This window comes from Sorex fumeus, unplaced genomic scaffold, assembly GCF_029834395.1.
Source record: "Sorex fumeus unplaced genomic scaffold, SorFum_2.1 ptg000042l, whole genome shotgun sequence".
Classification (NCBI taxonomy): domain Eukaryota; kingdom Metazoa; phylum Chordata; class Mammalia; order Eulipotyphla; family Soricidae; genus Sorex; species Sorex fumeus.
In genome coordinates this window covers 4390030-4414661 of record NW_026606099.1, presented here as the reverse complement: position 1 = coordinate 4414661, position 24632 = coordinate 4390030, and the positions used below count along the sequence as shown (strand labels likewise).

Below are 24632 nucleotides of genomic sequence, written 5' to 3'. Positions count from 1 at the left end.
CCTTCAGTTTGTCCACCTGAAAAAAAAACAAAACAAAAAACAGGGCCAATGATTCAGTGAAGACACAAAAATCTCGTCTTTCCACTAATAGTTAAGTAATCAATTCTAATCTCGTGTTCATTATAACTAAAAAAGTCCTTAAACTTCTCGTTGTAAGCATAGGCCATCAACTGCATCAATTCCATCAATTGCAGTTTCTGGGAAAACCACTAAATTCCAGGAAGGTAGAGCGGCCGGAAAAAAAAGGACACACACACACCAAAAAAAAAAAAAAAAAAAAAAAAAAACCCACAAAACTCTTCCTCCAGCCAGCTCAAACGCGCTGGGAACCACATCGCCCGGCAGCCCCCGCGGCTCGGCCGGCGCCCGCGCCGTGCATTCTGGGATTGGTAGTTCTTCGCCTCGTCGGCCCGCCCGGCCGCTGAGCACCCGGGACTCGCCTTCCCAGCGGGCCGCGCGGCCGGGGCGGCATTTCGGCGACCAGGAAACAGGAAAGATGGCGACTGCTCGGCGACGTTGAGGCCGCGTTGGGCGGTTCAGACTCAGAGGGGTGAGTCGCGGGCGAGGGAGGTGGCACCGCGGACCGTGCAGAGAGGGCGAGTGTGGTGGCGGGGCTGTGGTCCCTCTGCCTCCGCTCCGTGGCGACCGAAGAACGCTGCGGGGCCGGGGCCCGAGCCCCGGAAGCTTGGTCGGGCGGAGCGGAGGAGCGAAGGTGCTCGGGCCCCCGCGGGAGCGCCGGCGCCTGGGGGCGCGGGCCGGGACCCCGGGAGGGGCCGCACGCCGGTCCTCGGCCCCCCGGGGCCCCGCACCCGTGATGCTCCGGCGTGATCCGGTTGCCCCTTGTTTCTCGTGGCTCCCCCTAACTCCGGCCAAACTTGATCCCTGGCTTCTCTTCCAGTTATTCTTTCCCGCCTCTGGACCTCCTCCTGGGTTTTTTCTTTTTCTGACTTCTTTTCCTCGCACACCTTCCAATTCCGCCTAAACTTAAATGCGCAAGCTCCACTCCCGACGGTCCTCCTGAGTCACCTTTACACATGAAAGGGAGCCCCTCGGTGTCCCATCGTCTTGGTGCTTATCTCCTACCTTTTTTTTTCTTTCTTTGCATTTTTGGGTCACACCCGGCGATGCACAGGGGTTACTCCTGGCTCTGCGCTCAGGAATGACCCCTGGCGGTGCTCAGGGGACCATATGGGATGCTGGGAATCGAACCCGGGTCGGCCGCGTGCAAGGCAAACGTCCTACCCGCTGTGCTATGGCTCCAGCCCCCATCGCCTACCTTCTGTTGTTCGGGAAGTTCTCTGCACAGGCTGACCTGGTTTTTGGTGTTTTTTTTTAATCTTCCGTAATTGACATAGCACCCGGCACTCGCCTTCTTCGTGTTGCAGCGGAAGCTTGAGAAATGCTTCCTTGCATGAGAAGAGAAATCTGCCCTGCCCTTCCAGTATCTGCAGGTTTGTGAGGAAACTGGTAGGAAGCAAAGTCTAGGAAGCGGTCGGATTATCAGGCCCTTGTGTCCAGCGAAACCTGTAATAACAGGTGGCTAGATTTATCTACTCCTTTTTTTTTTTCCTTTTTGAATCACACCCAGCGATGCTCAGGGGTTACTCCTGGCTCTGCGCTCAGGAATTACTCCTGGCGGTGCTTGGGGGACCATATGGGATGCTGGGAATCGAACCCAGGTCGGCCTTGTGCAAGGCAAGCGCCCTACCTGCTGTGCTCTCACTCCAGCCCCTAGAGTCACCTACTCTTATCCTCACTTCTCAGTCTCTTCTAAATGCATGGGGCTCAGGCTTCGCCCTCAGCTCTCAAAACAACTTCTAAGCTCACCACCACCCATCTGTTTTCTGAATGCAAGGGTCACTTCTCCATCTTCTCAGCCTTGTCAGTTAGGTCCATATCTTCTTGAAACTCAGTTTTGGGTTCTTTGGGGCCAGACTTTCCTTTTCCCCTTCTCTTTTCTCACTGCTGTTTTGTTTGTCTTTTCTTTCCTTTTTGTTTTGTTTTTCTGGGCAGTGCTCAGGACTGCTTCTGGGGTGATCATGTGAGGCTGGGGATGGAACCCAGCCTCATCCGAGTTATCTCTTTGGCTCCTTCTGTGCCTGACCTCTAAATATTACATTGTTTAGACTTTAATCTTGGGGCCTCCTCTGATCTATTTTTTTCCGTACAGTCATGTGTTACCTAGCAATGATTTGGTCAATATCAGACAATATGACAGTGGTCCCAGAAAGTGATACCATGTAATTAGGTGGCTAGTAGGCTGTACTCTATAGATCTGGCAAATCACCTAACGTTGCATTTGTCAGAATCTGTCTCTGTCATGGAGTGATGCGTGGTCACATACCGCCAACTTAAGTAATATTATGTAATGTCTATGACTTTAAAAGTAATTTGTGTACTGAACTCAAATTTTTGTCACCGTACTGTTTTCCGAGTTCCAGCATTTCATTTTCAAATTGACTTTCTCTAATGGCCACTAGCGGGGAATCCTAGGTCCACTCAGGGTAATACTTGGCCAGCCTAGCCAGAGCCTCGGTCACGTGATGCTGCTTTGGGTCCAGCAGTTCTGGAGATGGGGGTTGGGGAGGGTGTTCACCAGGCATCCCCTAGCGGTGCTTGGGACGCGACAGGACCATATACCTGATGGTGCTGAGGGGCCAGGTTCTGTGGAGCGGCTTGGTGCCTTGGATTGCAGGGGACGCAGTGCAACACACTAAGCAATGTCCTGGCCCCACTACCTGATTTTCCTACTCCTACCACTCAGACCCTCAACATCACCAAGATGAAACTTTATTCCTTCCTTGTCTTCTCTGGTCACTAGTGGCCCGACGGACTATTACATTGCCAAGGTCTTAACTTAGAGCTGTCTCTGTGTCCCCTTTCCCTTTTTCCCTTCATGGTCAGCCCTGTCGGTTCTGCCAAAGTAGACCCTGAAGCTGTCAGCTTCTTTCCATCTTGTTGCTACTTCCCTAAAGCAAGCGCCTGTGATCTCTTGGCTGGACTACTCTGATAGCACTGTCACTCATTCTGTTTGCACTCTCCCTGCTGTGTATTTTCTCAGTTTGGTGAGGGTGAGCCTCTGCCCAGCAGAGATCCTGGCTCTGTGCTCAGGGTGTCCCTCCCACTAGCGCTTGCTGTGTGCTGAGGGCATCGTGGTGCTGGAGCTCAGACCCAGGCCTCCTGCAAGCAAGTCAAAAGCTGCAGTCTCTGAGCTAGCTACCTATCCTCCTACTATGTAGTTTCTTGCCAGATACCAAAGGGATTCTTTTTTTTTTTTTCTTTTTGGGTCACACCCGGCGATACACAGGGGTTACTCCTGGCTCTGTACTCAGGAATTACTCCTGGTGGTGCTCAGGGGACCATATGGGATGCTGGGAATTGAACTCGGGTCGGCCACATGCAAGGCAAATGCTCTACCTGCTGTGCTATCGCTCCAGCCCCCCCAGGGATTCTTTAAAAATATAAAATATCACAGAATTTCCAAATATTTTTTTAGCCTTGAATGAAACTTTTTTTAAACACCACGATTTTCAAAGTTGTTGACAGCACAGTTGTTTCAGGTGTTCAGTATTTCAACGCCAGTCCCACCACCAATGTGCCCTTCCCTCCACTAATGTTCCCCAGTTTCACACCCACACCCCCAAGCCTGCTCCCTTACAAATAATTTCCTTTATATTGCTTTTTACAACATACATCTCATAACGGTGTTGCTAAAATCATGGCCTGAGGATTTACTGAGCTGTTAGGGGCGAGTTGAACCTTCTCTTACTGTTTGCACTCACTGAGTGGGCTTTACTCAGTTTCCCCATCTAATTTTCTGCAGCTCTGTAAAATTTGGAGATATGCCACTGCGCATGCGGCTGTTTGCTTGAGGGGCGTGGGAGCTGGGACGCCCAGCTGCAGGGGTCTTTCTGGTGTCCCTCTGCTATCGCTTGTGAAGCTGGGCCGCTCTCTGGCAGCAACAGGAGCCGAATATGGGTGGGTAGAACACTGAGTCTTTGGCAGAGTGGGGGCTCATCTGCCCCCATCCCACTGGGGGTCCAGAGATCTGGATCTAGTGGCAGCAGGGCCCACCTGGAGTAACTCAGCTGCCAGCCTCTCTCTGAGGTCAGTCCTGAAGCCAGGCTGTTTCTCTGGCCACATAATTTCCAATTGAACACACTTTCAAGGTTCCTAATGTAGTTAAAATCCAAATTCAATGAAAACCATGGAATCCAAGTTTCTTTTTTCTTTCTTTGTTTTTGGACCAGGGGGTGCTCAGGGCTTACTCCTGGTTACATGCTCAGAGATCACACCTGCTCAGAGGACCGTATGTTTGTTTGTTTTTTTATTTTTTATAATTTTATTTATTGAATCACCGTGAGAGCAGTTACAAGGCTTTGGGTTTGTGTCTCAGTCATATAATGAAACACCTGTCCCTTCACCAGTGCCCATTTTTCCACCACCAAAAACCCCAGTATACCCCCCACCCCCACACCTTCCCCCTACCTGTGGGGCAGATGATTTCCACATTACTCTCTCTATACTTTGATTAAATTCAGTATTTTGACACCAGACCCACCATTATTATTTGGGATTTTACCCCACACTCAGATCTGAAAAGGCAACAGTAGACAATTTCTTTTCTATTGCTGGTTAAGAATAACATATGATGTCACGTGGCTGCAGCAGTGGCTGTGTGATTTTGAAATTCTGAAATATTAACCCTTAAATCTGGAGGGATTTCTGCCAAAACATGCTGGGTTATGAGATTTGTTTCTGAGTCTCTGGGATCATGGCCATTGAGCAGCTTGATCAGGAGCCATAGAGGCCGTTTCGTGGGCTGCAACTTGGGGTCTCGTTGGGATGGGGAGGATAGGGCCGGCTCCACCCCTATTCCGTGAGGCCCCCTGTGTCTCATCACTGTGGGCCCAGACTGTCCAGTGGCCTCTGGAGGATGGCGGCCACTGGGCCACCAGGAGGAACAGGCCAAGGCACAAAAGTATTCCCACCTGGGTTGGCCCAGCGCCAGTAACCTACTGCAGGGACTGGACACATTTCTGCCAAAAGCCGCTGGGTTTTGAGATTTGTTTCTGAGTCTCTGGGATCATGGTCATTAAATGGCTTGATCAGGAGCTAGAGAGGCCGTTCGTGAGCGGTGACTCTGGGTCTCGTTGGGGTGGGGAGGAAAGGGCCGGCTCCACCCCCATCCTGTGAGGCCCTGTATGTCTTCTCACTGCCCAAACCTGACTGTCCAATGGCCTCTGGCGGATGTCGGCCACCAAGCCGCCAAGGGGGCGCAAGCAGAGGGACAGCACCCTTTTCCCTCAGGGGTGGCCCGACGACAGTAACCTACTGCGGGGACCGGATGCATTTCTGCCAAAAGCCACTGGGTTTCGAGATTGTTTCTGAGTCTCTGGGGTCATGCATGGCCATTAAGCAGTTTGATCAGGAACCAGAGAGGCCATGCCTCCAGTTATAGCTGAGCCCGAGGTGGTTTGTGGGTGTGTCTCCCACATACCTAACTTTTGGTCGTTTGCTTTCTTGGTAAACTTGGCCCCAAGTTTTTGGGGTCTGGCCAAGGGCACAGCAGCAATTTTGGGGTATCTGGAAGTCTGAAGGTGTCATCAGGCTGCTGATACACTCGCCTCACAGGTACAGATTGACCTGCTGGCGGCACCAGACCCCCAAGGGGACCATGTGTTTTGATCAAACCAGGATTGGCTGCGTGCAAGGCAAACACCTTAATCCTAGTACTATCTCTCTAGTTCCATAAAATCCAGATTTCTTTACCTTTAATGATTTGGCTCCTCTCCACCTGAATTCGTGTCTAGTCGAACTTCCCCAGGTCATAGTCACTGAACCACAGAAATCGCAACTTTTCCTTTATGCGGCAGGGACAGAAAGGGCTATTACAAGCTAGTTTAAGGTAAAGGTAAAAGGTAAAGGCCCTCCCGTTGATCGTCGATTTGCTCGAGCGGGCCCAGTAACATCTCCATTGGAGACTTTGTTGTTACTGTGTCTGGCATATCGAATACTCTCGGTAGCTTGCCGGGCTCTCCGAGAGGGGCGGAGGAATCGAACTCGGGTCGGCCATGTTGGCCGCTTGTCAGGCGAACGCCCTACCCGCTGTGCTATCGCTCCAGCTAGTTTAGGAAACTAATATTCCAGCTTGGATTTTTGGAGATAAAACAAATTCGCAGAAATGATTCCAGACTTGAGGAGAAGGAAGAGGAGGGAGTGGATGTAGTAGAGGCAGAGTCAGACTTGCTATTCTTTTGCTCCTACCTGAAGTAGATGTAATGGTCTCAGAAGCTCCTCAGAATCTCATGGCACTAGACTGAAAAAGAAATACCAGAGTGTCTGTGCATTCTTATTTTGGATCTGTTTCCTGTGTACTCTTGGTCACACTTCACCGACTTTTCCCCTTTGCATAATCAGAGTTGTTTTTGTTTTTCCGGAACACCTGGCTTTTCACTCAGATTCCTCCTAGCATTGCTTAGGAATTGCTGGGGATTGAGCCCAGGTTACCCCCTCACAGGTCACTCCTGGCATTGCTTCATGTTGCTGGGGATTAAGCCTAGGTTAGCTGAATGCAGGGCAAACATTCTGTCCACTGGCCCCTTTAATTTCCTTTTGTGTTTGTCTTTCAATTTAAAATTATATATATATCCCTATCCAGACTCTGAGAAGACTTGAGTTTTCTAGACTTCTCATTTATAAAAAAACGAAAGAGGGGCTGGAGCAATAGCACAGTGGATAGGGCACTTGCCTTGCACGCAGCCAACTCGGGTTCGATTCCCAGCATCCCATATGGTCCCCTGAGCACCGCCAGGAATAATTCCTGAGTGCAGAGCCAGGAGTAACCCCTGTGCATCGCCAGGTGTGACCCCCCCCCAAAAAAAAGCAAAAAAAAAAAAGGTTGCTACATTTGTGTCTCAGAGTTATTTTGAGATTCAAATATTAGGTTGATAATCAAGCAAACCACTGTATTTTCTCTCCGGTGTGATATATCAGTGTGATATATACCAGGTACTAAAATGGATTATTTAGTGAGTGTCTACATATTACTATGACTATTAAAAAATTATATATATGTATATAATTTATTTTACTGAATCACCGTGAGTTATAGTTACAAGAGTTCATGTTTGAGTTTCATGATCAAACACCCATCCCTCCACCAGTGCACATTCCCCACCACCAATATCCTCAATGTACCCCAGCCTCCCACTGCCTCCATGACAGATAATATTCCCCAAACTCTCTCTACTTTGGGGCATTATGTTTTGCAGTGCAGATGATGAGAGGTTATCATGCTTGCTCATTTATAAAATTATATTTTTGAAAACTTTTTGTACTGATCGTTCTGTGATTTACAATATTGTTAACAGTGGTTTCCCATTAAATTTAGATTTTATTTGGGGTGCTAATTATAATGCCTGATCTCAAAAGTTAAGCTTTTGGCACCAGAAAGGTAGTACAGCGGGTAAAGTGCCTGATTGCATGCAGCCCTGGTTCAATCTCTAGCACCTTACATGATCTCCTGCGAACTGCCAGGAGTGACCCTGAACACAGAGCCAGGAGTAACCCCTGAGTGCTACCAGGTGATGCTCCAAAACAAAAAAAAGAAAGAAAATGGGGGGGAGGCTTTTAAAAATTGACCTTAAAATGACTTCTTATTTGTTTAGTGTATGTGGGGAATGGGTAGAGGGGGAAAGGGTACTCACCTGGTGATGCTCTGGGCTTCGTCTTGACTCTGCACTCAGGGATCACTCCTGGCAGTGCTTGGACCATATGTGATGCTGGGGATTGAACTGGGCTTGGCTGTATGCACAGCAAGCGCCTTAACCCCTGTTTTACATCTCTGGCCTGAGAACTTGTGTTCCTGAATATATATATATATATATATATATATATATATATATACACACACACACATATATATGTGTATATATATATACATATATGTGTGTATATATATATATATATATATATATATATGTTAACTGATCCTAGTGGGCTGGCAGCCTAATAGAGTCCTAAAGTAAACAGTAGAAGATATTTCTAGAGGTAACTAGTACACTCTTTATTCACTAGTGTTTCTTTTAATATTCTTGCAGCCTAATTATAAAAATAAGGATGGTCATTATATACTTACTTTTTATTTTTAATTTTTGGCTGTGCTTGGGGGCCACTCTCAGTGGTTCTCATGGAATCAAGTGGTACCAGGATTCAACCTGGGCTCCACGTTCAATGCAAAACCCTTTGACCATCTTCCTAGCTCACTGTATTCTTTCAAAAAGAAATCCGGAGGGAATAGTAGAGTGAATGAGAGTGGAGTCAGTTACTCTGTGAAGTTACTTTGAGCTTCATTTTCCTTATCTACAAAGTTGGCAAGCAATATTGGTAGAGAGGGTTCTTACCAACCTTATCTAGGGTTATTCTGAGAATAAGTAAGTTATATATGAATATTTGTGGCTCTTTGTTTGTTCTTGGGCCATACCTAGTGATGCTCAGGGGCTACTCCCAGAGCGTTGTTCAGGTGACCACGCACTGCAGTGCTTTGGACTGTCTCCCGGTCCCTCTAAACACTTTTGAACACAACTTAATACATAAAGACTTCTCTCACCATGGCAGATGGCAGGAGAGCTGGCTGACAAGAAGGACCGTGAGTTATCACCTTCCAAGGAGGAAAGGAAGCGGTCTCGGACTCCCGACAGAGAGCGGGATCGAGACCGGGACCGGAAGTCCTCCCCATCTAAAGATAGGAAGCGGCATCGGTCAAGGGATAGACGACGAATCAGCCGTTCTCGCTCCCGGTCCCGATCCAAGTCCACAGAAAGGTAAATTCACTTTCTTTGTTTGTTCTTTATGATGGGAGAGTGTCTCAGTCTTCTTCCTTGGCTCTTACAATGTCCTGTACAGAAGACATTGTCTTTCATACTCTTTAAGAAGGGACTTGTCATACTCTTTAAGAAGGGACTTGTAAAGTGATCCAGAAAGATAGTTCTGTTCACATGATTTGTGATCAATCATTGACATTAATACAGCTCATGCAGTTCAACTCTGGTAGATAAAATCTTAGAATTCCTTTATAACTTTCCAGGAAATAATCCCCAAATTTGTAAATATATTACGTTGGTTAGAAAAGAGCATGGCAATCTTTTAGTGCTGCTGTGAAGCAGAGTACTCTGCAAATACCCAGTAATTTTTTATATTTTGCCTTCAGAGAACGACGGCACAGAGAACGAGATAAGGAACGGGACCGGAATAAGAAGGACCGAGATCGGGATAAGGATGGGCACAGACGGGACAAGGATCGCAAACGATCCAGGTACCCAGGAGCTGAAGGTGGCCTTCGGGCATATTTCATCTCTATTCCAACTCATCATCTCTGCATCTGAGCCTGCTTGGTTTTGTGGAAAAGTAACTTTCTTAAAGTAATCCTGCAGTTAGTTGAGGGCAGGCCTGTGTTTTGCATCTTCTTTCTGTTTGTTTGTATGCTTGTTTGCTGTACCCAGCAGAGCTTGGGGTCTAGTCCTGACTAGTATCTGGGGATCCAAGCATACATCATCTTTAGAAATACATAATCACTTAGGTCATAACCCTTTGAGCATCCACTTCCTCTTAGAACTTAGAAATTTTTTTTCGTTTGTTTGTTTTTTCCATTTTTTATAATTTTATTTATTGAATCACCATGAGAGCAGTTTCAAAGCTTTTGGGTCTAAGTCTCGGTCATACAGTGAAACACCCGTACCTTCACCAGTGCCCATTCTCTACCACCAAAAACCCCAGTATGCCCCCAACCCCACACCCTCCCCCTACCTGTGGGGCAGAAGATTTCCACATTACTCTCTCTCCACTTTGATCACATTCAATATTTCGACACCAGACCCACCATTATTATTTGAGATCTTACCCCAACACTCAGATCTGCTGAAAAGGCAACAGTAGACAATTTGTGTTCTATTGCTGGTTATGAATAACATATGATGTCGCGTGGCGGCAGTAGTGGCCGTGCGATTTTGAAATTTCAAAATTTTAACACTTAAATCTGGAGGGATTTCTGCCAAAAGCCACTGGGTTTTAAGATTTGCTCCTGAGTCTCTGGGATCATGGCCATTGAGCAGCTTGATCAGGAGCCAGAGAGGCCGTTTGTGGGCGATGACTTGGGGTCTCATTGGGGTGGGGAAGACAGGCCCAGCTCCACCCCTATCCTGTGGGGCCCAGCAAGTTTTGTCACTGCGGGCCGAAACCTGACTGTCCAATGGCCTCTGGAGGATGATAGCCATCGAGCCGCCAGGGGGAAGTAGGTGGAGGGACAGCAGCCTTTCCCCTCTGGGGTGGCCTGGTGACAGTAACCTACTGTGTGGTCCGCACGCATTTCTGCCAAAAGCCGCTGGGTTTCGAGATTTGATTCTGAGTCTCTGGGATCATGGCCGTTAAGCAGCTTGACCAGGAGCCAGAGAGGCCTTTCGTGGGTGATGACTTGGGTTCTCGTTGGGACGGGGAGACCAGGACTGGCTCCACCCCCATCCTTTGAGGCCCAACAAGTTTTATCACTGCGGGCCCAGATCTGACTGTCCAATGGCCTCTGGAGGATGACGGCCACGGAGCTGCCAAGAGGGGAGCAGGCGGAGGGACAACACCCTTTCCTCCCTGGGGTGGCCCGGTGACTAACCTACCGCGGGGTCCAGACACATTGCCAAAAGCTGCTGGGTTTCAAGATTTGTTTCTGAATCTCTGGGATCAAGGCCGTTAAGCATCTTGATCAGGAGCCATAGAGGCCGTTCGTGGGAGATGACTTGGGGTCTCATTGGGGTGAGGAGGACAGCCCCAGCTCCACCCCCATCCCGTGAGGTCCTGCGTGTCTTGTCACTGGGGGCCCAAGTCTGACTGTCCTAGTGGCCTCTGAAGGATGGCGACCACTGGGCCACCGGGGGGAACAGGCCAAGGCACGAAACCTATTCCCACCTGGGTTGGCCCAGCATCAGCAACCTACTGTAGGGACCGGACGCATTTCTGCCAAAAGCCGTTGGGTTTCGAGATTTGTTTCTGAGTCTCTGTGATCATGGCCATTGAGCAGCTTGATCAGGAGCCAGAGAGGCCATGCCTCCAATTATATAGCTGAGCCGGAGGTGGTTTGTGGGTGTGTTTCCCACATATCTAACTTTTGGCCGTTTACTTTCTTGGTAAACTTTGCCCCAAGTTGTTGGGGTCTGGCCAAAGGCACAGCAGCAATTTTGGGGTATCTGAAAGCCTGATGGTGCCATCAGACTGCTGATGCACTTGCCTCACAGGTACAGATTGAGAACTTAGAAATTATTTTTGAAAAAGCTTCCAATGTCCCAAGTATTTCTTTAGCCATCGTAAGACTAGTGATATATACGTTATATATTTTCTTGGGATGTATAATGTATGTTTGCTGGGCCAGTACCTCAGTATCTTGTTCCTCTGGAGACTTTTCTGTACCATCTTTTTTAGGCCCCAGGTGAGGACAGAATCTTATAATAGATGCGGGGAAAGGGCTGGTAGAAAAAAGATAGGCAACTGTCTGGGAAGGGGGTAGGAGGGTGGGGTACAGGTTAAAGTCATTAAGAATTACAGAGTTAATTCAGTAAGCAACTGCTATTTGAAGAAAACTTTTTTTTTTGGGGGGGGGGGCGTCACCCGTGGCAGTGTTCAGGGGCTACTCCTTGCCCTGTGCAGTGCAGAGAGAGATGCGGGGCTGGTATCAGACAGTTGAGCAGTCTCTTTCTCTGGCCCCTAAAAAAATTTTTTTTAATACATATTTTTGTCACATCCAGTGATGCTCAGAGTTTGCTCCTGGCTCTGTACTCAGGTATCACTCTTGGTGGCCTTGGGGACTATATGGAATATTAGGGATTGAACCTGGGTCAGTCATTTGCAAGGCAAATGCCCTACCCACTGTATTATTGCTCCAGCCCTGAAGGAAAAATGTTTGACCTCGGTAGTGAAGCCCCACTTCCCAGCAGAAATTATTAGTCTTGGAAAAGGAGACTCAGGTAGGGTGGGATCATGTTTGGATTCTGAGCTGGCAGAGTGACCCTGACAGCACAGGGTGCATCGCCCATGCTGGATGGCCATGGACCAGTCCTGTTGAGTAAGGGGAATACTCTATCCTGTTTGGGGGGCCCAGCTTGAGTCCCATCCAGACACTGGGGTGAAAGAGCAGTTTGGACCTCTCTTTTCCCTTTTCCTTACAGTTTGTCTCCTGGTCGAGGAAAAGATTTTAAATCTCGGAAAGACAGAGACTCTAAGAAGGATGAGGAAGACGAGCATGGTGATAAGAAGCCGAAGGTAAAGATGTGGACGGGCTGTCTCATTTCCCCCTGCAGTTCAAGCACAGCTTTGCTGACCTTCAGAGGGGGTGGCCTCTAGGGCTGAAGCGCTTGTTTTCTCTTTAGGCCCAGCCACTATCCCTGGAGGAACTTCTGGCCAAGAAAAAGGCCGAGGAAGAAGCTGAGGCTAAGGTAAGAAGGGCGGGTCTGTGTATGTGCCGGTTGGCCTGGGTCAGAAGAACACAGTTGGCAGGCACGCACATGCTCACAGTCGTGCAGGCTGGAAGTGTGAAGTCAGCAGGCAGCAGGCTTGTCTCCGCTCGGGCGCCCAGGGCTCGCCCATGCATGTCTTTCCGTTGTCACCTCGTTCTTTGTACAGGATTGCTCTGGCAACTTGTGCATGCAGATGTCTTCTTCATGGACCTCAGATTGGATTAGGGTCTGTCCTGAAGTCTCGCATTACTTTATAAAGGCCTTGTCACCAAATACAGTCCCTTTCTGAGGTCCTAAGAGTCAGGGTTCCACAAAGGAGAATGTTGGAGGGCAAATAGCTCACATGGGGGTCTAGGCCCACTTCATTTTCTTTTTGGGGTTTTGTTTATTTCTGTTTTTGTTTTGGGCCATGCCTGTTGGTGCTCACTCCTAGCTCTGCACTCAGCAGTGACTCTTGGCAGTGCTTGGGGGACCATGCGGAATGCCGGAGAACCGAACCTGCGTCGGTCAGCTGCGGCAAGGCAGGTCCCCTACCTGCTGTCCTATTGCTCCAGACCCCTGCTTCTTTTTTTTTTCCAGGTTTAACGCCTCAGCCAATGTTTCAGACTGCCTTCCGTGTTCCTGTCAGTTCTGTCCTACTCTCAGACTCTCTGTTTACAGTTTCTGTCTGTTTTGTAGCCCAAGTTCCTCTCCAAAGCAGAAAGAGAGGCTGAAGCTCTAAAGCGCCGGCAGCAGGAGGTGGAAGAGCGGCAGAAGATGCTGGAAGAGGAGAGGAAGAAAAGGAAACAGTTCCAAGACCTGGGCCGGAAGATGCTGGGTTCGTTTCCTCCCCTCGCTGTGTGTCCCTGGAGGGAGGACAGAGGGGTAATGGCATGGTCACGTCACTCTGGGAAGCTGGAAGCTTGTTTGCGCTGGAGTTTGGAAGACGGAAGGGTGGGAGATATACATATATATTTTTTTAATTGTATTATTGTTTTTCTTAAATTTTTATTAGTGAAACCTCATGAGGTACAGTTGTAGACTTACAAATTTTTGTGCTTGGGTTTCAGTTATACGATGATCGAATACCCATCCCTCCACCAGTGCCCATTCTCCACCAACACCAGTCCCAGTATCCCTCCCACCCCCCATCCCCTCATCCCACCTTACCTCTGTGGCAGGGCATTCCCTTTTGTTATCTCTCTCCTTTTGAGTGCTGTGGTTTGCAAAAGAGGCATTGAGTGGCAATCTTGTTCGGTCTATAGTTTACTCTCATCACGCATTTCCCATCCTGAGATGAACCTCCCAACAAGGGGTGGGAGAGATTTATGAGAAAGTATCTTCTTGAGGTCTCTGTTGGTGTTTCACAAACCTCCCCTTTTTGGATTCTTTTTGGATTCTCCTTTTGCTTTCCACCGAGTTCTCTCAAAATCTTTGCTTTTGTTCTGCAGAAGACCCCCAGGAGCGGGAACGTCGGGAGCGCAGGGAGCGGATGGAGCGAGAGACAAATGGAAACGAAGATGAGGAAGGGAGGCAGAAGATTCGTGAGGAGAAGGATAAGAGCAAGGAGCTCCATGCCATTAAGGTGCAGGCACTGACCCTGTCTTCACTTCCATCACATACGAAAGTGGGATTTAAGGATTTGGCTGTCCTGGTCTCTGCATTTCAGATCTGGGACTTGAGTTAATGGGATTTGGGTTCTGTTTCTGGGCAGGAGCGCTACCTAGGTGGCATCAAGAAGCGACGCAGAACGAGGCACCTCAACGATCGCAAGTTTGTCTTCGAATGGGATGCATCTGAGGACACGTCCATTGACTACAACCCCCTGTGAGTGGCTCTGGACAGACAGAGGCAGTTCTTAGAGCGACCTGGCGATTGTGACGATAGATGTATGATAAACAGGGTTGAGAAAATTGGCAAACTAATCGCCAGCCTTCTGAGTGAGGAGCGATCCACACCAGGTTGTGGAACTGGTATTTCTTTTTTTTTTTTAATTTAATTTTTATGTATTTATTGAATCACCGTGAGAACAGTTACAAAGCTTTTAGGTTTAAGTCTCGGTCAGACATTGATGAAACAAACACCCATCCCTTCACCAGTGCACATTTTCCACCACCAAAAACCCCAGTGTACCCCCCAGCCCACACCCTCCCCCTACCTGTGTGGCAGGCAGATGGTTTCCACATTACTCTCTCGCTATTTTGATTACATTCAATATTTCGACACCAGACCCACCTTATTATTTGGGATTTTGCCCCAACACTCAGATCTGCCGAAAAGGCAACATTAGACAATCTGTTTTCTATTGCTGATAATGGCATAGCATATGAGGTTGCACGGCCGCGCTATTTTGGAATTCTGAAATCTTAATAAATCTTAAATCTGGAGAGATTTCTGCCAAAAGCCACTGGGTTCCGAGATTTGTTTCTGAGTCTCTGGGATCCTGGCTGAAGCAGCTTGTTGAGTAGCCAGAGTGCCCAATCGTGAGCCGTGACTGGGGTCTCGTTCGGGCAGGGGAGGGAAAGGCCGGCCCCACCCCCATCCCATGAGGCTCCACGTGTCTCATTACTACTAGCCCCTACCTGGCTGTCCATAGGCCTCTGGAAGATGGCAGACCCCAAGCCGCCAGGGGGAGCAGACCAAGGCACGAAACCTATTCCCACCTGGGGTGACCCGGGGCTAGTAACCTAATGCTGAGTCCAGATGCATTTCTGCCAAAAGCCGCTGGCTTCCGAGATTTGTTTCTGAGACTCTGGGATCCTGGCTGAAGCAGCTTGTTGAGTCAGGAACTGGTACTTCTTCTGTACCAGTCTGTCCTTCCATTCCCCAGGTGCAACAATTCCTTCTCCTTTCCCTTCTCGGGTTTAATTGCAGGTACAAAGAACGGCACCAGGTACAGCTGTTGGGGCGCGGCTTCATTGCAGGCATTGACCTTAAGCAGCAGAAGCGAGAGCAATCACGTTTCTACGGAGATCTAATGGAGAAGAGGCGGACCCTGGAAGAGAAGGAGCAGGAGGAGTGAGTGGGCAGAGCCGGGCTGGCTGGGCAGATCCCCAGGTCTCCAGCAAGGAGGTGAGACGCAAGTCCACATATTCCTCGTGTCCTGCTCCAGGGCCAGACTCCGCAAACTTCGTAAGAAGGAAGCCAAGCAGCGCTGGGATGATCGACATTGGTCTCAGAAGAAGTTAGATGAGATGACGGACAGAGACTGGCGAATCTTCCGTGAGGACTACAGCATCACCACCAAAGGCGGCAAGATCCCTAATCCCATCCGATCCTGGAAAGACTCTTCTCTGCCCCCACACATCTTGGAGGTCATTGATAAGTGTGGCTACAAGGTAAGGAGGGGCAGATGGGCTCAGAAGACCTGCCATGTCCTTATTGCAGACTTTTAATTAGCATCAGAGAACTTGGTTCCTCGATTCACGCCTTCTCTGCTGCTGGGTGCCAGGGTGACATTGTCTCGCACTTCCGGTCTTTGGTCAGCATTGACCTTTGACAAGCATTGGCCTTGGAGGTTGTGTTTCTTCTGGGCACCCATTCCTCTGTCGTTGGTGTCCTGCTGTGTTGGCATATATGCCCACTTTGTGAGCATAATTTCATTGCTGTCTGGTTCGTTCAGGAACCAACACCTATCCAGCGCCAGGCAATTCCCATTGGGCTCCAGAATCGTGACATCATTGGTGTGGCCGAGACCGGCAGTGGCAAGACAGCGGCCTTCCTCATCCCATTGTTGGTCTGGATCACCACACTTCCCAAAATTGACAGGTGGGCTCCCTTGACACCCCTTGGAGCAGGTGTGACTGGCTGGGAAAGGCGAAATGGGCAAGTGTTTTGGTTTCTGGTGTTGGAGATCACACCAGGAAATAATTAAACCCAGGGAATAATTGGATAATGGTAATCAGAGTTATATTTTATTCTGTGTGCAGAGGTCATCCCCTGGAGTAGTTGACTCTCTTGAAGTTTCCGCTTGCTTTTTTTGGGAAGCCAGGGATCAAACCCAGCGCCTCAGTCATGTGAGGCACAAACCCTACCAAAAGGCCATAGCCCCAGTGACATGGAGTCTCTGAATTTGTTGGGTTTTGGGCCACATCTAATGATGCTCAAGGGTTAGTTCTGGCTCTGCGCTCAGGAATTACTCCTGGCGTAGCTTGGGACTATATGGGGATGCTGGGGATTCAGCCTGGGTTGACCACATTCAAGGCAGCTTTCTATCTGCTGTTTGATCTCTGCAGCCCCTTGGATTTTTTTTTTCAGGGTCACACCACATTTAGGGGGCTGGAGCGATAGCACAGTGGGCAAGGCATTTGCCTTGCATGCAGCCAACCCGGTCGGCCCAGGTTCGATTCCTCCGCCCCTCTCGGAGAGCCCGGCAAGCTACCGAGAGTATCTCAAACCGCACAGCAAAGCCTGGCAAGCTCCCCGTGACGTATTCGATATGCCAAACACAGTAACAACAAGTCTCACAATTTGTTGTGAGACATTACTGGTGTCTGCTCGAGCAAATCGATGAACAACGGGAGGACAGTGCTGACAGTGCAGGGGTCACATCCGGTGATGCTGGGGGCTGTGGCAGCTACTCCCAGTTATACTCAGCCTGGTCCAGGGACAAGTGTTGCTCTGGCCTGGCAGTGACGGGGGAGGGGGAACTATCAGAACTACCCAGTGGTGCTCAGGGCCATGGGACACTGGGGGCTGAACTCAAGGCGCTGTGCATGCTTTGCTCGTGCCCTGCCATTTGGGCTGTCTATCTCATCCAAGAGTCTCTTATTTCCTTCTTTTTGTTGTTTTTATTTTTGAGGACCACGCCCAACAGTCCTTAGAGGTTGCTCCTGATGCAGTGCTCAGGGTCATTCTTTTTTTTTTTTTTTGCTTTTTGGGTCACACCGGAGATGCACAGAGGTTACTCCTGGCTTACGCACTCAGGAATTACTCCTGGCGGTGCTCAGGGGACCGTATGGGATGCTAGGAATCGAACCTGGGTTGGTTGCGTGCAAGGCAAATGCCCTACCCGCTGTGCTGTGGCTCCAGCCCCCGTCTCAGGGTCATTCTTGGCAGTACTTGGAGGACCATTTGGTGCTGGGAATCAGTCTGGACTTCCCTCATGTGCTTAGCCCTTGAGCTTTCTCTTCCACCCAAGTCTTTATTTATAAAGGAGACGATTATATCCTTTTTCTGCCACACTCCCCATTTCCATAGTTGCCCTTAGCCCAGGAGATAGCCAGCGCCCGGGCTGGGTTGGATCCCCAGCACCACATGGCCCCTGAGCCCTAGGGTCACCAGCAGTGCCGGGCTGGCCCTGGTGGGTCCTGAGCAGCATTGCACCCTCAGACCTTGCACTGCACCAGGGGCCTGGCTGGCCAAGAATCACTGGTGGGGCTGCTGGGTCTCCTGAGTTCACTTGGGAGGGTTCCCCACCCCTCAAAAAAGAGTGACCTTATCCTGCCCCTGTTGGTGGTTAGCTAAGAACCAGAGCTCTTGAAACTGGGGTGTCCCCTTGACTACAGGATCGAGGAGTCAGACCAGGGCCCTTATGCCATCATCCTGGCGCCCACTCGAGAACTGGCTCAGCAGATTGAAGAAGAGACCATCAAGTTCGGGAAGCCGCTGGGCATTCGCACCGTGGCCGTCATTGGTGGCATCTCCAGAGAAGACCAGGGCTTCCGGCTGCGCATGGGCTGTGAGGTTTGTTCTCCTTGGGGCAGTCTGTTTGCAGGGAGTGGGGTGTTTCTAGTTTTTCATATATGCGGTCAAATGAAGAACGGGACAGATCTGCAGGTGCTGTTGTGTTGACACACCGAGGGTAGCATGGCACATACTTTCCCTCTCAGGGCCACTGAGAGAGTGGACAGAGCTTTCCCGTTACGGAGGGAGCTGAGGTTGGCCCCGAACCTGCCTTCATGGGACCGGAGCAATAGTACAGTGAGAAGGGGCCTTGCCTTGCGTGCAGCCGACCCAGGTCCGATTCCTAGCATCCCATACCCCAAGCACTGCCAGGAGTAGTTCCTGAGTGCAGAGCCAGGTGTGGACCAAAAATCCAAAAAGCCGCAGATAGTCACACGCAGCTGCCAGCGAGCACGCCAGGTTCATGTCTGTAAGAGTCTTCATTTGTTCATACAGGACTTAGGTGTTGCCTTAAGCTGGGGAGGAAAACTTTTTATTAGCGTTATTCTGAAAAAAGATTTTTTTTTTAATGTGTATTTTGGTTTTGGGCCCACACCTGGTGTTCAGGGGCGATTCCCACCGACATACTACCCCAGTGGGTTGTCACTTCAGCGTGGTTTAGTACTATGTGGTGCCTCCCTCATGCACAGTATGCATTCCGACCCATTGTACCACCTCCCTGGATCCGGAGAACTTTATTCTTTTTGAAGAAATCTGCTTCAGGGGCCAGAGAGATGGTACAGTGGATACACTTGCCTTGCACGAGACTGACCTGGGCTTGATCCCTGGCATCCCTTATGGTTCCCAAGCTCTCCATGAGTGATTCCTGAGTGCAGAACTAGGAGAAACCACTGAACATTGCTGGCTGCCTCAAAAACAAAAGAAAAAGAAATCTGCCTTAGAATTAAGTGTTCCGGGACAGGGGAGACAGTGCGGTAAGGCACTTCCCCTGCACACAGTTCACCCTAGTTCGAATGATCCCTGAGGACACAATCAGGAGTGAGCCCTGAGCACCAGTAGCTGTGCCCCAGCCCTCTGTCCCCCAAAGTTTGTGCTGACTTCTTAGTGTAACTCCTTTATACAGTCCGTCCATAGTATGTCTTAGTTTCTCTTGCATCTATGACAGATCCTTCTGGTTTCGTCCCCTTGTCTATGCCCTGAACATTACCCAGAGACCCCATTTACCCTAAAATACATCCAGGACCATAACGGTGATTTTATGACAATACTTAAAACTTTCCACTGTCGAACGTAGCTGGAGGTTAGGGCCCAGGCTCCTTAGGATTGGGGGGTCCGTGGTACTAGCTGACGGGAGGGAAAAGTCGGGGATTCCTGCTGGGCCATGTGTGATGTCCTTCTCCTTCCATTCCCCCCCCCCCCCCCAGATTGTGATCGCTACCCCTGGGCGTCTGATCGATGTGCTGGAGAACCGCTACCTGGTGCTGAGCCGCTGCACCTATGTGGTTCTGGACGAGGCAGACAGGATGATCGACATGGGCTTTGAGCCCGATGTCCAGAAGATCCTGGAGCACATGCCTGTCAGCAACCAGAAGCCAGACACCGATGAAGCAGAGGACCCCGAGAAGATGCTCGCTAACTTCGAGTCCGGGAAGCATAAGTACCGCCAAGTAAGGCGCTTCCCTGGACTGGGAAACAGAGCGGGTTCCCAAAGCCGCCCTGAAGCCACCCTTGCCCTCGTGGCTGAGAGTATGCATTCCCTAATGGAGTAATAGGCAGACTGTGGAGTCCTCTCAGGGTCCTTGCTGTGTAACCAGCTGGGAAAATGAGTCCAGAGTCACACCGCCGTCTGGCGTGCCTAAGGGAGGGACAGAGGCCCCGAGTCCTGGCAGGGGGGCTGTGGGAAGGCAGAGGCCGTCCAGGTTGGCGCCGTGGTTCATTTTAGATCCTTCCTTTGGCGTTGCGGGGGAGGGGGGCGTGCGCCACACCTGGCTGTGCGTGGGGGTCTCCTAGCTCGGTGCTGGGGGCTGCTCTCAGCAGCTCTGGCAGGTGTGTGTCGGGGGGGATGATCTTGTAGTCCCGGGGATGAAACCCAGGCTCCCCGTGCAGAGCACTCTGTGCTCCTTGGCCGGTGCTGTGCTGCCTTCGGTGATGGTGGGATGTGGCTGGCCGCGGCCCGTGGCTGAGCCTCCCGTTCTCACAGACCGTCATGTTCACGGCCACCATGCCGCCGGCTGTGGAGCGTCTGGCCCGCAGCTATCTCCGGCGCCCCGCCGTGGTGTACATTGGCTCTGCAGGCAAACCCCATGAGCGTGTGGAACAGAAGGTCTTCCTCATGTCAGAGTCAGAGAAGAGGTACGGGGGGCGCTGAGCCGGGGGGCTGCTCCCTGTGAGTGTGGCTGGAGGGTGGTCTTTCTGCCGCGTGCAGGGCCGTTGCCTCGTCTGGGTGCCGCAGCCATGGGCGGCCCTGCCTTTGCAGCGTGGGGTTGGGCCTGTCCTCTGGGGCGAGGTAGCATGCGTCTCGTCTTCTCTTCTCTCCAGGAAAAAGCTGCTGGCAATACTGGAGCAAGGTTTTGATCCACCCATCATCATTTTTGTCAACCAGAAGAAGGGCTGTGATGTTTTGGCCAAGTCCCTGGAGAAGATGGGGGTGTGTCTGGCAGGGGGAACAGAATCCAGTTTCTCTGCTGCTGCTGCTTGAAGCGAGCCAGGTCCCCCGGGCTCTTGCTGCTCTGTTCTGACCTCACGGTAGCCGGCCAGCCGGCGCCAGGGGACGAGCAGTTTCTGCCGGGGAAAACCGACTGGTGCAGCCGGAGTGCCCGGCTCCTCCTCCCCGGGGGCCGGGCCTGGAGAGGTTTGATGTGACCTCCCAGTGGCGGCAGCAGGCCCTGGAGGTGTGGCCTGGAGCTGGGCAGAGTTTGCAGAGGGGGATGTGGGCGGGAGAGGTGTGGGTCCTCCGTGGCTTTGAATTTGGATGCCAGGGCCTGAGGGGAGGGATGTTGCCCTCCACTTAGTGTTTCAGCTTTCTGCGACTGGGGGGTCCCTGCGTTCTCCCCTCACCCACTGGCAGCCCCTCACGTGCCCAATTCTTCACACGCACATGCTTTCCCGTTGCCCTGCCCGCTGCTCTCCCCTTTTCCTTCAGAGGGTGCGGGGGGTTACTCTCGGCTCTGGATTCAGGAATCACTCCTGGTGGGCTCAGAGAGCCATGTGGGATCAAACCCGGGTTGGCCGCGTGCAGGGCCAGCACCCGCCCTCCCGTGCTCGCTCTCGGGCCCTAGCCTCCCCTTGCTCTGCGTGACTTATTCTTTCTCCCGTGTCCTTCCGTTGCCCTCTGCTGCCCTCTGACCCCAGGCCCTCTCCCTGGCCTCGGGTTCTTTGCTCACTCACCTTCTCCCGACAGTACAACGCTTGTACCCTGCACGGCGGCAAAGGCCAGGAGCAGCGTGAGTTCGCCCTCTCCAACCTCAAGGCTGGCGCCAAGGATATTCTGGTGGCGACGGACGTGGCAGGACGTGGTATCGACATTCAGGATGTATCCATGGTCGTCAACTATGACATGGCCAAAAACATTGAAGGTCAGTGGGGGATCTGAAACGCTGCCATCTCGGGTCTTTCGGCTCGAACTTGGGGCACTGTGGCCGCCTCCGTGGGGAGCTAGTCCCGGTGGGAGAAGTACCTGCTGTTTATTGTGCACGGGGTTGTTCACCGCAGATAACACTGTCTTCATTGTGTGTGTGTGTGTGTGTGTGTGTGTGTGTGTGTGTGTGTGTGTGTGTGTGTGTGTGTGTTGGGGGGGAGGCAGGTCCGCGCTGAGCAGCCCTCGTGTTTTGTGGAGGAGTAGGGGGTCCCACAGTGCATTTCCTGCCTGGAGGTGTGGTCTGGAGGGGGGTGCCCTCAGAAGTGGCGGACATCTGTCTGGCCCAGGCCCTGACTGGTTTGCTGCTCCCCTGCCCAGATTACATCCATCGCATTGGCCGAACGGGACGAGCGGGCAAGAGTGGTGTGGCCATTACCTTCCTCACCAAGGAGGACTCTGCGGTGTTCTACGAGCTGAAGCAGGCCATCCTGGAGAGCCCAGTGTCCTCCTGCCCCCCTGAGCTCGCCAACCACCCGGATGCCCAGCACAAGCCAGGCACCATCCTTACCAAGAAGCGCCGGGAAGAGACCATCTTTGCCTGACGGACTTGTCGCCCGGGTTCAGGGCATGCTCCGAAGCTGCTGCTTCAGGACTCTCAGTCTGGGGACTTCAGAAACAAGCAGCTTCCTGCCCAGTCTGCCCTGGGTGTGGGGCCGCGAGGAGAGGAGCTGCTGGCAAACCGGCCGCCAGGGCGTTAGACCTCCCTGCCTCCCTGGGCAGCCTCGGCAGTGGCGTCGGCCTGGCAGCTCCGGCAGTTTCTCGGGCAGGCGGCAGCTGTCGGGAGGGACCTTCCTGGCAGAGACCGAGCTGTGTAAGCCACCGCCACGCCGCTGCCCTCGATGACCTAGGGGCCTGGTACCGAGGACGTGGTCATGCCTTGCGCCCTCGGCACTTCGCCTGCCGTTTGCCTGTTGGATCGCAGAACAAGTCGGGAGCGTTGCCGAGAGCCGTGCCAGCCCGTGCCGAGGGGTGCTGTGCACTCTAGGCGTCCCTCACCCAGGGAATTTTTTTAGTAGTTGTGGGGACAGGGTGAGCTGGCTGTGTCCATCTTTGTCACTGAGTGAAATTTCTGTTTTCTATTCGCTGAGAAGATAAGTTTGTATGTTCTGAGAATAAATACATGACTGTTACGACTGCCTGCTTCTACCTCAGCGCTCCGGGTTCTCCCTGGTACCTCAGAAGATGTTGGTCACTGCAGGTGGACTCATGGCATGAAAGAAAATGACAGAGAAGACCCCGGGTCAGGGCTGCTCTCGCCCCCAGAGGCCCAGAGGCAATGGCAGAGCTAGTGGTGGCAGAACCCCGATACAGCGCTTCCCTGCGCGGCCGCAGATCGCAGAGCTCCAGCCTGTCCACCGAGGAAAGCGAGGAAAGCGGTGCGATGCCGGGAGGTGAGGCAGGATTGGCCACTCTCCCACCTGTCTGTCACTCTCCACCCACAACTCGCTCCTACCTATCGATCGCTCACTGTCCCACCCCTCACTCACTCCCCCACCCGTCACTTTCCTTATGTCACTCACTTTCCCATCCCTCACTTTCTCACCCTTCGCTCACTCCCCCACCCATCACTCACTTTCACTTGTCACTCTCCCACCTGTCACTTCCGCTTGTCATTGTCCCTTTGCTTAGGGTGCACAGAGATGGACACAGGCCTCAGGAGTGATGGGCGGAGTCTGCCCGCCCAAGTGAGGATCCTGTGAGCGCTGCAGCACCTGGGTCCTCCCCCTGCCCCCCAGTATTGCTCCTACCCTGGGGCCAGAGCCATTGTACAGCGGGTAGTGTGTTTGTCTTCCTCTTGGCTGGAGCAACGGTACAGTGGGTCGAGTGCTTGTCTCGTATGCGGCTCATCTGGGTTTGATCCCTGATATCCCACGTGGTCCCCCAAGCCCTACCAGGGGTAATTCCTGAGTGCAGAACCAGGGAGCACCACTGGGTGTGGCCCCCAACCAAAAAACAGATGTTGCTCCTGCCCTCCGGAGCAAGAACAAGTTCAAGCTGCGGCTCCTCTCTGGCCTGCGATGCTGTGACTCGGCTTCTCCGCCTCCTAGAACAAGTCTTCTCTGTGCTGCTCAGGGTTTGCCTCCAGGCCCTGAGCGTGGGGTGGGGGTGGGGCATCCCCAAGAACAGCACTTCCCGCTGCTCCATCCCGTTCCCTTCCTTCCCCGGGTCCTCGGTGGGGGACGCGACCTCCAGCCTCCGCGCCCCGAGCTGACAAACCCAGACAGGAGCCGAGCGGCGGTGCAGGATGTTTATTAGTGATGACGTGAAGTGGGGCCGGGTCTGTGAGCATGCGCTGGATGGAGGTCACACACTAGTCATAAGGCAAGGGGAGGCAGGGAGACGGCCTCGGGCTGTTGGCTGTGACCTCTCTCCCTAACGAACCCAAACTTCACAAGCGGTGAGTGAGGGAATGGAGTTGGGGCCCACGATTCCCCAGGAGACATGGGGGGCAAGGACAGGAATGACAGGATGCGGGGGCAAAAGGAGGGGGCAGGGAGGGCCCCGAAGTCGTCCTTGTTCTCTGCTACACAAGCTCTTGCTTCCCCAAACCCCCAACCCAGGTTGGCTTCCATCTGTCATTTGGCTCGATCCTGCGCCTGTTCCCCGGGCCTGAGGTGTCCAGACGCTTCATGGCAGGGTGAAGCGAGCCCTGCCCTAGTTCCGCCTGCCGGGCACCGGCCCGAGCTTCACCTGCTGCGGCTCCAGCCTTGTGGGTGTGATTGTCTATTTCTGAGTGTGGCAGTGAGGTGAGTGAGGCTCCCGGGGCCCCAACACAAGCCCGCGTTCCTGGCGGCTGGGACTTGTGCCCAGTCGGGGACCAGTGTCTTCCCTCAGGCCACGGCTGCTGGGACCCCAGCCTCTTGTCACCGGGAGGGGCACCCCTTCCCTGAGTC

General features: G+C 52.0%; 1 protein-coding gene across 1 annotated transcript; it reads left to right on the top strand.

Moving 5' to 3' along the window:
* Positions 1 to 415: 415 nt before the first annotated feature.
* Positions 416 to 22868, top strand: DDX23 (DEAD-box helicase 23). Its single transcript, XM_056120124.1, has 17 exons — positions 416 to 550; positions 8620 to 8825; positions 9212 to 9316; positions 12210 to 12303; positions 12411 to 12476; positions 13176 to 13314; positions 13928 to 14061; positions 14191 to 14303; positions 15351 to 15494; positions 15589 to 15814; positions 16099 to 16244; positions 17984 to 18161; positions 19526 to 19768; positions 20302 to 20453; positions 20640 to 20748; positions 21502 to 21676; positions 22057 to 22868. The coding sequence occupies exons 2-17, from the start codon at positions 8620 to 8622 to the stop codon at positions 22278 to 22280; spliced, it is 2454 nt and encodes an 817-aa protein (XP_055976099.1). The 5' UTR covers positions 416 to 550; the 3' UTR covers positions 22281 to 22868.
* Positions 22869 to 24632: the final 1764 nt, after the last annotated feature.

What these genes read in the sequence shown, in the direction of transcription:
- DDX23 (XM_056120124.1), top strand. Translation starts at nt 8,620, where the DNA reads ATGGCAGGAGAGCTGGCTGACAAGAAGGACCGTGAGTTATCACCTTCC. An exon ending in ACACTTCCCAAAATTGACAG is followed by an intron (nt 16,245 to 17,983) that starts GTGGGCTCCCTT and finishes CCTTGACTACAG; the next exon opens with GATCGAGGAGTCAGACCAGG. An exon ending in ATGTCAGAGTCAGAGAAGAG is followed by an intron (nt 20,454 to 20,639) that starts GTACGGGGGGCG and finishes TCTTCTCTCCAG; the next exon opens with GAAAAAGCTGCTGGCAATAC.